The sequence below is a fragment of the Rhinatrema bivittatum genome, chromosome 16 (genome assembly GCF_901001135.1).
Source record: "Rhinatrema bivittatum chromosome 16, aRhiBiv1.1, whole genome shotgun sequence".
Classification (NCBI taxonomy): Eukaryota; Metazoa; Chordata; class Amphibia; order Gymnophiona; family Rhinatrematidae; genus Rhinatrema; species Rhinatrema bivittatum.
In genome coordinates this window covers 70,950,624-70,967,816 of record NC_042630.1, presented here as the reverse complement: position 1 = coordinate 70,967,816, position 17,193 = coordinate 70,950,624, and the positions used below count along the sequence as shown (strand labels likewise).

The window sequence follows — 17,193 nt, the reverse complement described above, 5'->3', positions numbered from 1 at the left end:
TTCCCGGATCGCCCCTGGAGCCCTTTTTAAATATTGGGGCTAGATTAGCTATCCTCCAGTCTTCAGGTACAATGGATGACTTTAATGATGATAGGTTACAAATTTTTACTAATAGGTCTGAAATTTCATTTTTTAGTTCCTTCAGAACTCTGGGGTGTATACCATCCGGTCCAGGTGATTTACTACTCTTCAGTTTGTCAATCAGGCCTACCACATCTTCTAGGTTCACCGTGATTTGATTCAGTTCATCTGAATCATTACCCATGAAAACCTTCTCCATTTCGGGTACCTTCCCAACATCCTCTTCAGTAAACACCGAAGCAAATAAATCATTTAATCTTTCTGCGATGGCCTTATCTTCTCTAAGTGCCCCTTTAACACCTCGATCATCTAACGGTTCAACTGACGCCCTCACAGGCTTTCTGCTTCGGATATATTTAAAAAAGTTTTTACTGTGAGTTTTTGCCTCTACAGCCAATTTCTTTTCAAATTCTCTCTTAGCTTGTCTTATCAATGTCTTACATTTAACTTGCCAATGTTTATGCTTTATCGTATTTTCTTCTGTTGGATCCTTCTTCCAATTTTTGAATGAAGATCTTTTGGCTAAAATAGCTTCTTTCACCTCCCCTTTTATCCATGCCGGTAATCGTTTTGCCTTCTTTCCACCTTTCTTAATGTGTGGAATACATCTAGACTGTGCTTCTAGAATGGTATTTTTTAACACGCTTCTTGGACATTTTTTACTTTTGTAGTTGCTCCTTTCAGTTTTTTTCTAACAACTTTTCTCATTTTATCAAAGTTTCCCTTTTGAAAGTTTAGCATGAGAGCCTTGGATTTGCACACTGTTCCTCTTCCAGTCATTAAATCAAATTTGATCATATTATGATCACTATTGCCAAGCGGCCCCACCATCATTACCTCTCTCACCAACTCCTGTGCTCCACTGAGAATTAGATCTAAAATTGCTCCCTCTCTCGTCGGTTCCTGAACAAATTGCTCCATAAAGCTATCATTTATTCCATCCAGGAACGTTATCTCTCCCAATGATACATTTACCCAGTCAATATTGGGGTAATTGAAGTCTCCCATTATTACCGCGCTACCAATTTGGTTAGCTTCCCTAATTTCTCTTAGCATTTCACTGTCTGTCTCACCATCTTGACCAGGTGGATGGTAGTATACCCCTATCACTATAGTCTTCCCTGACACACAAGGGATTTCTACCCATAAAGATTCAATTTTGTATTTAGTCTCATGCAGGATGTTTATCCTGTTGGACTCTATGCCATCCCGGACATAAAGCACCACACCTCCTCCCTGATGTCCTTCTCTGTCATTGCGATATAATTTGTACCCCGGTATAGCACTGTCCCATTGGTTATCATCTTTCCACCATGTCTCTGAGATGTCAGTTAAGTCTGTCATCATTCACTGCTATACATTCTAATTCTCCCATCTTACTTCTTAGACTTCTGTCATTAGCATACAAATGTTTCAAAGTTTGTGTTTTGTTTGTATTTTCATTCTGCTTTTTAATTGATAGGGATAGGTTAGAATTTTTTAGCTCAGGTGAGTTTTTAGTTACGGGCACTTGGACTATTTTTCTAATTATTGGAACTACTCAGTCTGAAGGCAATATCTCTGGTTTCTATGCCCCAACAAAATACGGGGCACTATTCCATCTATTTTATTGTTCCCAACAAGGAAGGATCGTTCAGACCCATCTTGGATCTCAATGTCAACCGTCATCTGTGGATACCACACTTCCGCATGGAGACTCTTCGCTCCGTAATAATGGCATTATAACCAGGAGAGTTCCTAACCTCCTTGGACCTCTCTGAAGTCTACATTCACATTCCAGTCCAATAAGATCATCAGCGTTTTCTGCGCTTTGCGATACTGGGACACCATTACCAGTTCCGAGCTCTATCCTTTGGACTAGCAACCGCCCCCAGAACATTCTCCAATATTATGGTGGTCGTGGCAACACTGAAGAAGGAAGGGATCTTGGTACACCCTTACCTGGACGACTGGCTGATCAGGGCAAAGTCTTCGGAGGAGAGCAGACAGGTGACCAGCAGAGTCAAGAACCTACTGCAGGAACTCTGTTGGGTCTTGAACACGGGCAAGAGCAGTGTGCAGCCCTCTCAGTCTCTAGAGTACCTGGGGACCCATTTCGACACCAAACAGAGCCAAGTCTTCCTCTCTCCCCCGAGGAGAAGGAAGCTGATGGAACAATTACGACGATTGATGACCAATGCATGCCCCAAGGTATGGGACTATCTTCAAGTCCTCTGCCTCATGGCAACAACCCTGGAGGTCTTCCTTCAGACCATTACACATCTTACATTGAAGACTGGATTCTTGGTGGCAATATGTTCAGCTCATCGCATCTCCGAACTACAGGCACTATCCTGTTGTGAACCATTCCTTAAGTTCACCCCTGGAACCATACAGCTGTGCACCATCCCCTCCTTCCTACCGAACTTTGTTTCCGAGTTTCATTTGAACCAGGCCATCTCTCTACTATCTCCAGATGAGCAAAAGGACTCTGAAGACTCCCGCCTTCTTCGCCATTAAATATCGGCAGACTCCTGGTGCGATACCTGAAAAGATCGGAACCGGTGTGCAAAACTGATTGCCTGTTGGTTCTTCAAAGAAGGAGAAGCGGTCTCGCGGGCAACCATAGCCCACTGGATCAAGAAAATAAGGCAGCCTATATAGAGGCAGGAAAACCTTTACCACTGCAGGTTAAGGCTCATTCTACTCGGGCCCAGGCAGTATCTTCGACAGAAACCAAACTGCTATCGCCCACCGAGATCTGTCAGGCGGCGACGTGGTCCTCCCTACATACCTTCTCCAGGTTCTACCATCTGGATGTTCAGGCCCGAGAAGATGCAGCCTTCGCAAGGGCAGTACTAAGTGGGCCACGGGCAGCCTCCCCTCCCCCCCCGTCTGGGAGTAGCTTTTGTACATCCCACTGGTTCTGAGTCCATCTGGCTACATGCTAGGAAATGGAGAAATTACTTACCTGATAATTTTGTTTTCCTTAGTGTAGACAGATGGACTCAGCATACCACCCATGGCTGCCCCAGAGAAGGAGGACCCCAGAAAACGAACCCCTAAACTAAACAAATAATGGTAAGCTGTTGCCTACCCAAGACACCCGCAGTTTAGTCTGGTGTCGGCTTTGATTTGACTGGTGGTCTCCAGTTTTGAAACCAGTTTAATCAAGTTTGAGAAGTTAATCAAGATGTTTATGCAAAGAGATATATCCACAATGGCTTTTCGAGGAGGATACTGAGGAGCTGAGGTCACTGCAGAGGTATATCTAGGGTGACGTCAGCTTTGAAATCTGACTCAGTCTCCCATCTGCTGGCAGAGGAACACATAACCCACTGGTCCTAAGTCCATCTGTCTATACTAAGGAAAGCGAAATTATCAGGTAAGTAATTTCTTCATTAAGTTACCTTTTTGAAGGTCACACATGCAGTAGTAGATAAGGAGAGCAGGTGTAAGGTTTACTGTCTGATATTGTATCATAGCCATTAATTCCTTCAGTCTTCCATTAGCATAAGTGAAAGGACTGAATCTCCATGTTGCCACTTACCCACTGTCAGGATGATACTAAAACAGTGCGCTTAGCTAAGCGCACTTTAAACATGCAGTTGGACATGCATTTTTGATGCGCGTTCGCTACTCCTTATACTGTAAGGGGTTTAGCACATCGGAAACGCACATCCAACATCTTCCCCCCCCCCCCCCCCCCCAAAAAAAAAATGATTAGCGCTCATCACAGGCAAATACATGTTGATGAGGTTGTTAGTTATGAACCCAGGATACTGAAAAAAAAAAAAAGGGTGGCCAAGCCGCACATTTTACGCTCAAAAATTAACACCTGCTTTTTTGTACATCCTCCAACTTAATATCCTGGCGATATTAAGTCTGAGAAACCAAAAATGTAAAATAAATAAATAAAATAAACATGCCAGCAGGTTAGGAAAACAGATGATCAATTTTGCCGGCGTCCATTTTCCTAACCCATGGCTGTCAGCAAGTTCGGAAAACAGACACTCGTAAAATTGAACGTCTGTTTCCTGAACCCACTGACAGCCACCTCTCCTGGTTTTCCTCTAATATTGAGGCTCTAGGTACACACTATTGTCCCTAGCACCTCCTTTTAGCATAACCCCCTCATTTAAATACAGGAAAGGTGGCTGGGCGCACACCACTGAATGCCTGTTCCCTGTACGTACCAGGATCAGTCCAGGACACCTGGGTTGTGACTCCGCACCAGTAGATGGAGACAGAGCAAAACTTGTCGGAGTGAGTCATATATGACCCTGTGCCAGTCACAGCCCCCTCAGTCTTACTCTGTCTCCAGTAGATGGTGCAGGTGCAGTCACAGCCCCTGCCTGCCCTTATTCTGGTAGTCAGTCAGGTTTGGTTGTTTTTTGGGATTTTAGTTGAGATTTTTCTTTTAAATTTGTATTTTATTAGTGAGTGAAGTCCCGGTCCACCCTGCCTCCCAGGGGGGTTGTGAGGTTCTGAGGGGACCATCCCCCCTTTGGTAGGGTCGAGGACCCGGCTTTCTAGTAGCAGCGCCAGGGGTGACACCGGGGAGCCCGGTTCACTCACCCCTACTGCAACAGGGCTCCAGGACCGTGGACAGCGACAAGCGGTAGTAAAAATAAATAAATAAATAAATAAAATTTGTTTTTCTGTTGTGTGCCGGCTCTCTGTTACCTCGCGCCGCCGCTCCGGTTTTGTCGGGGGGGGGGGGGGGGCACCGCTAGCAGAGGGGAAGTCGCGGATCTATTTTTTTCTTTTAATAAGGTCGCGTCTCTCCTGGTTTCGCTGCGTTCGCCGCCATGCCGCGTGGATCGACTTGTCAGGCCTGCGGCTCGGCGCGCACGCGCCTATCGTGGGACGGCCTCTGCGCGTCTTGCGTCCCGGGAGGAGAAGGATCGTCGGGGGCACCTCGGGGGACCCGGTCCAGAGCCGTGCGATCGCCGCCGCGCGGTGGTGCCTCAGCTGAGAGGCCTCAGGACCTTTTCCCGCTCAGCCCGGGAGTGGCGGCCATCTTGGCCACCGGCTGCGAAATCGCACGGGAGGCAGCAGGGAACTCGGCCTTGCCTCCCGCGCTTTCCCCGCAGCGGGGGAGAGTCGCTCCGGAGGGGCCTCGATCTCCTGAGGGTTCCGGGGCCGATTCCTCGGATTCTGGTTCCTTTTCAGCGGACTTTGCGCTCCTGTTGCGTAAAGTCCTTAAATGCAAGCGCAGCAAGCGCAGACGCAGAGGAGCTCCTGGAGGGGGACCTGGCAAGCACGTCCTGAAGAAAAGGAAAGCTAAGGAGGTTGAGGGGTCCTCCCGGCAGCTTCCGCGAGAGAAGCGGCCTCCGCGTAGCGTCCCACAGGAGTCTGATACGGAGTTTTCCTCCGCGGCTGACACGGATTCCTCCGAGGAGCCCCTGAAGGGGGCCGAGGAGGCAGTGGCGGACGGTTCCACCCAGCCCGGAGCGGGCAAAGGGGCACAGGCCGTGGACGGGGATGATCCCAAGGTGGTCCGCCTATTTCGCAGGGAGGAACTGTCCCCATTAATTCCGGCCATTCTTCAGGAGCTAGGAATTGAGGCCCCGCCGGTGGTGGTCCGTCAAGAGGCCAACATGGATCCGGTTCTCTTAGGTCTCACGGGACCAGCAGTGGCTTTTCCATTTCACTTTTCGTCGACGGATATTTTGTTCCGAGAATGGGATACTCTGGAGCTGGGACTGAAGGTCAGCAAGGCCATGGATAAGCTTTACCCGCTACCTGAGGACGCGCTGGAGCTTCTCAGACTTCCGAAAGTGGATTCAGCGTTCTCCGCGGTGACAAAGAGGTCTACCATCCCGGTTACGGGAGCGACGGCTCTCAGGGACATACAGGACAGGAAGCTGGAAGTGCAACTTAAGAAGATTTTTGAGGTGGCCACCCTGGAGGTGCGGGCCGCCATCTGCACTAACTTTGCGATGCGGGCTAGCCTGCGCTGGGCCCAGGTCCTTCAGGCGAATGCGGGTCTGTCAGCGGAAGAGGCATCTCAGGCTGATAGGTTAGAGGCGGCGATAGCATATGGGGCGGATGCTTTCCATGATCTGTTGCGGACATCAGCTAGATCCATGGTGGCGGCTGTTTCGGCGCGTCATCTTCTGTGGCTGCGAAACTGGGCGGCGGATGGTTCGTCCAAGGCTCACCTCGGGGCGCTGCCGTTCAAAGGGAAATTGTTGTTTGGCAAGGAGTTGGATGATTTAATTTTATTTATTTAGAGATTCTTATATACCGCGGTACGTATAGTTATACATCACCTCGGTTTACAGTAAACAAATTAGCAACAGGCTTTACATACAAGTTATACAGTAAGTAAACAGCCACAGGCTTTACAAATAACGGGTTTCAGGAGTACATACTATAACTCCTTTAACTATAATAACCAATGCATATTCTATTTCAACAACGAAGCAGGAGAGAAAATATGCCATTAACTTGTTAAAGGCCTAATCCAATGTCAAGTTAATGTCAAGTCACAGATATTGCACATAGGGAGAGAAGGAGTAAATGGAGAACAGAGAAATTAGCAGATTGTAACAAACATGGGGAGAGAAGATGAACATGGAGCTGGTGAAAAATTAAACAGGAAAACTGCATTTCAGATTAGTCAATGATCATTGAGTGAAAGCTTGTTCAAACAACCAGGTTTTGAGGTTTTGTTTGAAAGTTTTTTATGGCAGGATTCGAGACGCAAGTCCAAGGGCATATTGTTCCAGATGTTGATACCAGCTATGGAGAAAGAACAGCCTCTTATGGACACATGTTTGAGTGGATGAGAGGCTAGTTTAGCTTGGTGGATATTTCTAATTGGTCTATTAGATGTGCGGAATATAAACTGATCAGAAAACCATTGCATCTCTTGGTTGTGTATTGATTTATGGATGAGTGAGAGTACTTTAAAAGTAATCCTGTAAGCTACGGGAAGCCAATGTAGGAACATGAGAGCTGGGGTGATGTGTTCGTGTCGGCGAGTATTGGTAAGTAAGCAAGCAGCAGCGTTTTGCAGCATCTGTAATGGTTGAATTGTGTTTTTCGGGAGACCTAGAAGTAATGCGTTACAGTAGTCTAGTTTCGGCAGTATTGTGGCTTGTAACACTGTCCAGAAGTCCTGAGCATGTAAGAGAGGTTTAATTCTTTTTAGCGTATGTAGCTTAAAGAAACCATTTTTGATTGTGGCCGAGATGAAATTCTTTAAGGAAAAGTGATTGTCAATCATGACGCCAAGGCTGCGGACTTGCTGCAAGTGGGGATGGTCTGATGTTGAGATAGGTGTGGTGTTAGCGGTGGTGTTCTTGTGTGGCGTGATGATGAGGAGTTCTGTCTTGTTAGTGTTTATTGCAAGAAAGTTTTCAGTGAGAAGAATTTTTATTTCAGCAATGGCAGAATCCCAAGTTTTCAGGGCATTAGCGAGTGAATCATTGATGGGGATTTCTCTGGGGGAGAACAGGGCTTTTAAACTACCCGAGGACAGGTCCAGGGCGCGGTCCTCGTTTACCGCCAGGTCCCATTTTCGCGGTTCCAGGAAGTCGCGTCCTCAACGTTCTACGGGTCCCTCGTATAGGTCTTCTTCCTCCCGAACCCCTCAGTGGCAGCAGTCCTTTCGGGGGAAAAGGTTCGGTAGACAAGGAGGAGCCCCGGCGGGCGCGGGCTCCAAGGCTTCGCAATGAAATGCGGTCGGCCCATTCCTCGCCGCAGCCTCAGCACGTAGTCCCAAATGTCGGGGCGCGGTTAACGTTATTTTTCGAGGAATGGGCCAGCGTGACGTCGGACCAGTGGGTCCTCAATGTGATAAGACACGGCTCCGCGTTAGATTTTGCTCGAATCCCAGCAGACAAGTTCCTAGTCTCTCCCTGCAAAGCCCCCGGGAAGAAGGCGGCAGTGCTAGGCACCATCCGGCGCTTGGAAAGCTTAGGAGCTATTGTCCCCATCCCGATCAATCAGCACGGCAAAGGCCGTTACTCCATTTACTTCGTCTTTCCAAAGAAAGATGGCACGTCAAGACCAATCCTGGATCTCAAAGGCGTGAACAGATGCCTTCGCGTTCCTCACTTCAAGATGGAGACGATTCGTTCGGTGATTGCATCGGTGCGTCCAGGCGAATTCCTGGCCTCCCTAGATCTCACGGAAGCGTACCTTCACGTGGGCATTCGGCCTTCGTTCCAGCAATTCCTGCAGTTCTGCATCCTGGGGCGGCATTACCAATTCCGGGCGCTTCCGTTTGGTCTCGTGACAGCTCCCCGTACATTCACGAAAGTGATGGTGGTGGTGGCGGCACAGTTACGCCGGGAAGGGTTTCTGGTTCATCCTTACCTGGACGATTGGTTGATTCGCGCAAAGTCCGAGGATCAGTGTCGGCTGGCGGTAGCCAGGGTCCTGCAGATCTTACAGTCTCTAGGCTGGGTAGTCAACTTCAACAAGAGTCAGCTGGTACCGACCCAGACCTTGGAATACCTCTGAGCAGTGTTCGACACGAAACAGGGCAAGGTGTTTCTATCCCAGGAACGCACGTGCAAACTACAGTCTCAGGTGAGGTGGTTATTGTCTCTCCGCAGTCCTCGGGTCTGCGATTATCTGACGGTCCTGGGTTCTATGGCTTCAACACTCGCACTGGTTCCCTGGGCGTTCGCTCATCTGCGGCCATTGCAGTCGTCCTTACTATCCCGATGGAAGCCGGTTTCGGAGGAGTTTCACCTACCACTTCCACTCGGGGGCCAGGCGAGATCCAGCCTGTACTGGTGGCTCGATTCCAAGCATCTGACCTGTGGAGTGTCCCTTCTAGTACCCAATTGGACGGTGGTGATCACGGATGCCAGTCTCTCCAGCTGGGGAGCAGTTTACCTAGGAAAGTCGGTCCAGGGGCTATGGTCAGCGTCTCAAGCCCAGTGGTCTATCAACCGACTAGAGACCAGAGCGGTCCGTCTGGCTCTTCAAGCCTTCCTACCGTTGGTGCGGGGAAAGGCGGTCTGAGTATTATCGGACAACGCAACCACCGTGGCCTACATCAATCGTCAAGGTGGGACGAGAAGTCCACTGGTGGCAGAGGAGGCGCAGCTCTTGATGGCCTGGTTGGAACAAAATCTCAGCAACATCGCAGCGTCTCACATTGCCGGGGTCGACAACGTCCAGGCGGATTTTCTCAGCCGTCATCGCCTGGATCCCGGGGAGTGGGAGCTGGCGGACGAAGCGTTTCTCCTCATCTGCAAGAAGTGGGGAGTGTCCCACATGGATCTGATGGCCATGTGGCACAACGCGAAGGTTCCGCGATTTTAGTCGGCGTCGAGAAAGGGGAGCAGAAGGCGTCGACGCGTTGGTGCTTCCTTGGCCGACGGATGTGCTGCTGTGTACGTGTTTCCCCCGTGGCCGATCGGCAAGATTCTGCGGCGCATAGAATTGCACCCGTCCAACGTGATCATGGTGGCACCGGAGTGGCCGCGTCGTCCGTGGTTCGCAGACCTCATCCAGTTGTCGTGGCGGCTCCCCTTCGTCTCCAGGGGTTCGCGGGGCTCCTCCATCAGGGCCCCGTCTGTTTGGAGGATGCGGATCACTTCTGTCTCGCGGCATGGCTTTTGAGAGGAATCGGCTGAAGAGAAAAGGTTACTCAGATGCGGTGATAGCCACGCTGCTGAGGTCCAGGAAGCAGTCTACGTCCTTGGCTTATGTCCGTGTCTGGGTGGTCTTTGAGGAATGGTACTTGAAGCGGGGGGTGGATCCCACTTTCGCTTCGGTATCCGATATTCTGACGTTTCTCCAGGCCGGTCTGGCCAAAGGCTTGGCATGCAGTTCTCTACGGGTCCAGGTGGCGGCGCTTGGTTGTTTGCGGGGTAAGGTCCGGGGAACCTCCCTGGCTCTTCACCCGGATATCTCCCGTTTTCTTCAGGGGCTAAACATCTCCATCCTCCATTGCGTCCCCCCTGTCCGTCTTGGAACCTTAACTGGGTTCTCTCCACCTTAGGCTCGGCTCCGTTTGAGCCCTTGAAGCGTGCAACTACTAAGGACCTCACGTTGAAGACTGTATTCCTTGTGGCGATTGCCTCGGCACGGCGCGCTTCGGAATTGCAGGCCTTGTCCTGTAGGGAACCGTTCTTGCGTATTTCCGATTCAGGAGTTTCCTTGCGGACGGTCCCTTCCTTTCTGCCTAAAGTGGGTCGTCTTTTCACTTAAATCAGTCAGTTGAGTTGCCCGAGTTTGCGGTCGGGGAGTCCTCTGATCCAAAATCGAGGGACCTGAGGAAGCTTGATGTGCGGAGATACCTCCTTCGCTACCTGGAGGTTACTAATCCGTTCCGGGTAACTGACCATCTGTTTGTTTTGTTCTCTGGTCCAAAGAAAGGAGCCGCAGCGTCCTGCACGATGATCGCCCGTTGGCTCAAGGAGGCCATTGGTTCGGTGTACTTGGTGCGGGGAAAACCACTTCCCGTGGGTCTTCGGGCTCACTCAACTCGTTCTCAGGCTGCGTCTTGGGCGGAAGCCTCTCAGGTGTCGCCTCAAGAGATTTGCAGGGCGGCTACCTGGAAGTCGTTGCATACCTTTATCAGGCATTACCGGTTGGATGTCCGGGCTACAGATACCAGGGGATTTGGAGAGAGGGTACTCCGAGCAGGACTCTCTACTTCCCACCCTCGGTAAGTTGGCTCTGGTACATCCCAGGTGTCCTGGACTGATCCTGGTACGTACAGGGAAAGGAAAATTTAGTTTCTTACCTGATAATTTTCGTTCCTGTAGTACCAAGGATCAATCCAGGATCCCGCCCACAGGGCTGCGCTGAAGTAACGGAGAGTCCGCTCATCGTTTTTATTAGCTAATCTGATCGCTTGTTTAGCTCTCCCGGTTGGGGAGTCCGGTTCAAGTAGGAGTTTTGGTGATATGTTCTGTTTAGGAAGTGAATTTTTCTAGCTAGTTTTGGTTTCCTGGTTGAGTTTCTACTTTGACATTACGTAAGACTGAGGGGGCTGTGACTGGCACAGGGTCATATATGACTCACTCCGACAAGTTTTGCTCTGTCTCCATCTACTGGTGCGGAGTCACAACCCAGGTGTCCTGGACTGATCCTTGGTACTACAGGAACGAAAATTATCAGGTAAGAAACTAATTTTCCTTTTTCCCGCACTCTTATTGTATTGACTTGTGTGTTAGGAAATCTCCTCTCCTCACCTCCCTCCACAGCTAAGTGAGAAATAAGGTTAGAGGCTATCCCTCCCCACCAAATCCACTTTTCTATCTCATCCACGAGTGTTTTGCCTCAGTGGACTCTGCTGAAGAAATTGTTCCACGCACCCACAACCTGAAAGAACACCCCAGAAATTAACAGCAGAAGTAAATGTGTATTCATGAGTTGTCATCTTATAGCATCACAGGCAAGTAGCTCATTTATAGCCATACATCAGCTGACCATGTTTCCAAATGTTTGTATCTGATTCTGTGGGTTCTGTTTTTACAGCGTGATGCCTAGCTTTTCAGTAGCCTATCCTAGTCATATTACAAGAATTTGATAAAGAAACTGGTTTCAGGTTGACTGCACTGATTCCAACCCCAGATTGGGCCTTGAGAGCCATCTCATCTGAAAATGGTCTGATAAAATCTTCATCAAGGTTTCCCAAACTGGGGATCACATGTGCTTCAAGTAGAAGTACATTTTAGATAGCAGCAGCAGAAACATTAGTAGTGGAAATTAGCATGGGACCCGTGCGCCAGGATGCACTTGCAGAGCCTGCAGTAGCCCTGCCCTTGCATGAGTGTCTGTGACTCTCAAGTCCTGCATTATGAACACTGCTGCTACATGCAGATCACCATCTGGCTTGGAACCAGCCATGAGGGAGGGCTGCATGTGCACTGGCCAGTGGAGATTACCATGGTTCTTTTCTCCTCCTCCCACCACTGATCCTACCTAAGAGAAAAATGTTGCCCCAGTCATCAGTCTGCCTTCTCTTCCCACCAGTTGTCATTCACTATTGGCCCAAGGCCCAAAGGAAAATGTCGCTGATCCTGCCCAGAGGGATTTGAGGGTTGGATCAATTGCCAGTGGGTTTCAGAAGGGGATTCAGGTGAAGGGGGAGGTTTGAAGATGAATCACTTGGAGAGGGTTTGGTTGCAGGGGTGGGGATAGCTTGTGAAGGGTAGGAGAGAGGGAATGACATATTTTCGGCGGGGTTGCAAGAAAAGGGATAGAAGTGAGAAGGTGAGCCTAGGATTTTTGAGATAAGAGTGAGGAGGAAATTTGGATGAGAGGGGAATGACAGGATAATTTGGGGTTATAAGGAAGGCTTGGGTGAGAATAGGTTAGCTGAGGAGATGCAAAATGGCTGGAAGGGGGGGGGTGAGAAAGATGGGATAGGCTGGGATGTTGACAGGAGCTAGGGAATCAACTTGAGGTGTGGAGGTTAATAAAGGAGTCTGCTGGAGGGGGATGGAGGTTGAGAGGATTGACTGGAGAGGGTATTAGTTGGGTTACAGGGAGAGTGAGTGGCATGATTGATGGAGGGAGACTGGTACCCTGCTAACTTGTTTTGTCCATCATGTGGGCTCTTGTGAATTTTCAAGTGCTAAAATGGGGTCACATTGGCTGAAAGGTTGGGAATCCCTGACCTAGCATATATCTGCATTCCCACCCTAGTTCAGTCAATTCTGAGATGATGTTTGTATTGGCCCCCCACGCCCTCCTTATCGCTGCATTTAGCCAGTTTGCTTCTGGATTATGAGGACACCACTCCTTCCCAGTATAGTCCATCAGACCTGAGATGTGCCATCTGCCTTAGCCTTCCTTTCATTTCCTCGGTATCTGGGTACTAGTCCTGCATCTTTAACATCTCTTGTTTTTCTGCAGCCCTGGCACTGGCTATGGAGCGGGATGGCTCTAGCGGCGGTGTGATCCGGCTAGCTGCTATCACAGAAGGCGGCGTGGAGCGCAAGGTGATCCTGGGCAATGAGTTACCGGGTTTCACAGTGGCATGATACCATCAGAGCAGTGCTCCTAGATTGTTTTCTTAGTTTTTGTTATTTTGGGAGAGTTACTTTGTAATGCATAAACAAATAAACTATCAAAATTCTCACCAGTCTGTGATGTTTTACTAAGAGCAAGAAGCAGCCCAACTGTACTACAGGGAGTTATAGCCCAAGTTCCACAGAATGCAATTGCTAAATGGCAAGCCATAGAAAGAAAAGGATAGCCACCAGTAACCTCACAGCCAGTTCTTCCAGTGCAGCTCAGTCCTGCCCTGCAATGCCAGTACTGAGACCCCACTCGCACATTTGTACAACTCTGCCAATACACTTCATACCTGCCCTGCAGCACTTTCTACTATTCCAGTACTAAAAATCATGCTTTCCTAGCACGTGGATAAATGGATTCAGGACCAGTGGGTTATGCACCTCTACCAGCAGATGGAGCAAACTGACATCACGGTATCTATAGTCCTGCAGTGACGACAGCCTGCCAGTAATCTCAGTCTGCAGCAGATAGTGGATGTGCATCTGCCTACTGGGGATTGCTTCAGATTTTAGAAGGAGAATTTGAAAAAGAAAAAGGCCCTCTTTCCTGTGGTGATATCAAATGGTCCCTCACCCAGTTGAGAATTCCTGAGGTGATTTCTTGGTCCTGTGTTTTTATTTTTTTGGCCGGCGTGGACTTAGCTGATTGTATAGCTTGAAGGCAGCGGGTGCAGGAAGCCAAGCGTGGCGGTGATGGCAGATGCCTTTTCCCTCCGTAGCCGGAGACCGTCTCTGTACTCAGTTGGGAAGGGCTAGGCTCAGGTAAGATTTAAAAAAAAAAAAATACATTAGATACATTACAGAGACAGTGAAGGAAGGTTGTTTTAGGGACTCCCCTTTCCTGGTCTCCAAGCTTGGCATGCTTTTCCGACATTCGTCCCACCCCGAGGTAGGTTCAGGGATGGGGCAGGTTGAGCAGCCTCTTTTGGCTAGGCCTCACTCTGAGGCTTTTCCACTGTGCACTGCTTGGTAGGCCGTGACTGTTTTCATGCACTTTTCCTGCGTGTTTGGCTGTCCTCTGTAGGACATCTGTTCAATGGTGCTTCTCGTGCATCCAAGTTTTGGACACTTTGTTGAGTGTCAGCTTGGGCATCCAGGTTAAGTGGTGTCCTGCTTGGATGCGCACAAATTGGGCATACGTTTGTGTGCGCTTAAGTTGAGATGCCTAGTTCTTGGACACATATGTATATGTATGTATATATGATGGCACCTATAGCTAAGAAACCTAAGCGCCTTGCCTTATGCGCTGCCTGTCATATTCGGGTGTCTCAGCCTGGTGTGGCTTCTGACTTTGTGCCAGTGCTGTTTTAGAGGCTCAGGGAGAACTAATCTTCCTCTGACTTTACTAAGCCTGGTTCTTCCCAGCCTGATGAGGTTATGGGTAAAGATGGGTCAGGAGAAACGCCTGATATTGGAACTCCCTTGACCCTTTCCTCAGCAGGGGACGGCAGCTCAGTGGGCACATTACAGGTTGCACCCTGGTTTTGACATGGATCCTTCTGCCTTTTCCTGGGTAAAAATTTTTTTCAGGGATTGCAATCTTTTCTTCAGATGCAGTCCTCTGCCCCGTCCAATCCTGTCAGGTCAGTCCCTCAGGTGGTGGCCTTTCCCTCTTCTGGTACTATGTTTAAGCGCCGAAGTACACCTCGAGCTGCAGATGTCCCTGACAGGAATCTGCAGAGTACTGATAATGAGGCAGATCCTGACTCCCTGGGGGGGGGGGGGGGGGGGAAATTCCTCCGGGATTAGAATCATATAGGACTGTGCTGCAGTGCTTTCTTAGAGATGAATTGCCAGCCCTGATTTCCCAGACATTGAAAATGCTGGGAGTTCCTAGAGCAGATTCCATGCTTGAACCAAAGAAAAATCCCATTTTGGTGTCTCTGCGTAAAGCCTCTTGTTTTTTCCTGGTTATGGAAGCCATTCAAGAATTGATTGATCTTGAATGGGATGTTTTAGAGGCAAATTTTATAAAGGGGTTTGGACCTTGGAAAGGCCTATACCCCCCCTGGATCCAGTGGCGAGAGACTGTCAGCATTTTCCAAAAGTGGATGCGTGTCTGTGCCATCTCTAAATAGACAACTATCCTTGTGGAGGGAGGAGAAGCCTTGAAGGATGTGCATGATAGGAGAACTGAGGCCATCCTTAAGCTAGCATTTGAAATATTGGCAATGACTGCAAATAGCTTCCTGTTGTTCCCTGGTGGGTTGCTCTTGTTTGATTCTCTCTTAGGAGGTTGACTCTGGAGTGTCTTCAAGTGCAGTTATGGAACCCACTGCTGCCTTTTTTAGCAGATGTAGGCTGCGATTTGATTTGCATCTCGGCCAGAGGAGTGGCTTCAGTAATAGCAGCCAGACTTGGTCAGCCGATGCGACCTCTAAAGCTAATCTTACAAATTTGCCTTTTAAAGACTCGCTCTTGTTTGGCAGTGAGCTGGAAAAGCTATCCAGTAAGTGGGGCGGATCTCTGTTTTCTCGGTTGCCGGAGGATAAGAAACAGTTATACCACCCCTTTGGTATGAGGGGTCATCTCAGTTTTCATTCCTACAGAGGGACTGCCTTTGGGCAGGTCTGTCCTGTTGTACCAGACAGCCCAGGTGGGGCAGGGGCTCGGGTAGTGCGACCTCCCAACTCTCCCAATGAAAGTTTGCTGACCCACCCCCGGGAACAGGAGATGGGGGGGGACATTGCTCTCTTATCAGAGGTGGGACGAGAACACATTGGATTAGTGGGTTCTGGAAGTATGAGGATATGCGCTAGAATTTTGAAGTGTTCCTCGGGATGTGTTCATGGTTACTCCCTGTCACTCCCCGCAGAAGAGGCAGACAGTGAAGTGTACACTGTCAAGGCTCCTCAGTCTGAGGGCTCTGGATCCAGTACCCACATCTCAAGAATATATTCCTTTTATTTTGTTGTGGCCAAGAAGGAGGGCTCCTTTCATCCCATCCTGGATCTCAAAGGGGTCAGCGGTCATTTGCAGGTGACTCATTTTCACATGGAAACATTGCGCTCAATGATAATGGCCATGCAGTGTCCTGACTTCCTTGGATCTATCCAAAGTTTACCTCCATGTTCCTATCCGAGTGGAGCACCAGAGTTTCTGTGTTTTGCGGTGTTATGGTTCCATTATCTGTTTCGGGCACTGCCTTTTGGTCAAGCCACCACTCCCAGAACTTTTTCCAAGATTATGGTGGTGGTAGCACCCCTATTTATACGATTAGTTGATTTGGGCCAAGTCTGGAAGAGAGCCATATGGTGATCTCCCTGTTTCAGGAGCTTGGTTGGGTGGTGAACCTAGCCAAGAGCAATCTTCAGCCAGCTCAGAGTATCTGGGTATGAGATTCGACATGATGCAGGGCAAAGGTTTTCTGCCAGAAGCTCATATTCAAAAATTTGTGTCTCAGGTGCTTCTCTTGGTGAGCTCTCTATGCCCAACAGTGGTCCTATCTATAAGTACTCAGGTTGATGGCAACTCTGGAAGTAGTGCTGTAGGTGAGAGCTCATATATGTCCACTTCAGCGCTCCCTGCTGTTTCATTGGAGCCTGCAGTCTCAGCTACCTCAGCCGTCCTATCAGGAGCCGACTGAGGACCCTTTAAAATCTGCAGCAACTCCGGCGGCGTCGCACGCCCGAAGGAGCGTGTCCTAAGGGGCCTGCCCCTTAGTGCGCCCCTTTGTGAGCCCCCAGGACAGAGGCCCCCTCGCCTGCCACCACTCCCTTTCACTACTTCATCCAAGCCTTCACCCAACATTCTCCAGCTTCCATCTTTTTATCCAGCCTTGGCCAGCATTCATCCAGCAGTCTTCCAGTCCTAGCCGCACTCATCCAGCTCGGCCACCTTCTGCCAGCATTCACCAGCATGTACCATCATCCAGCTCGGCCAGCCTCACCCAACACTCATTCAGCATTCGTCAGCAGTCTTCGCCGCATCCACTAGCCTCACCCAGCACTCATCCAGCATTCATCCAGCCTTTGCCAGCATCTATCAGCATCTCATTTGCCAGACCGACATATACTCAACTCTTTCAAGCAACCATCAGCATGCTCAACCTACGCTTCATCATAAAGTCATGCTCCCAATACCCAACCCGCTCCTAGTGTTCCAGCACAAGCACCTTACCGCTCAGACT

General features: G+C 49.4%; 1 protein-coding gene across 1 annotated transcript in view; it reads left to right on the top strand.

The window, feature by feature from the left end:
- Positions 1–13,126, top strand: part of PSMB6 (proteasome subunit beta 6) — a 57,093-nt gene extending 43,967 nt beyond the window's left edge. The window contains 1 exon segment of the mRNA XM_029580102.1: positions 12,901–13,126. Within this exon segment, the coding sequence (XP_029435962.1) occupies positions 12,901–13,028 (128 nt within the window). The 3' untranslated portion in view covers positions 13,029–13,126.
- Positions 13,127–17,193: the final 4,067 nt, after the last annotated feature.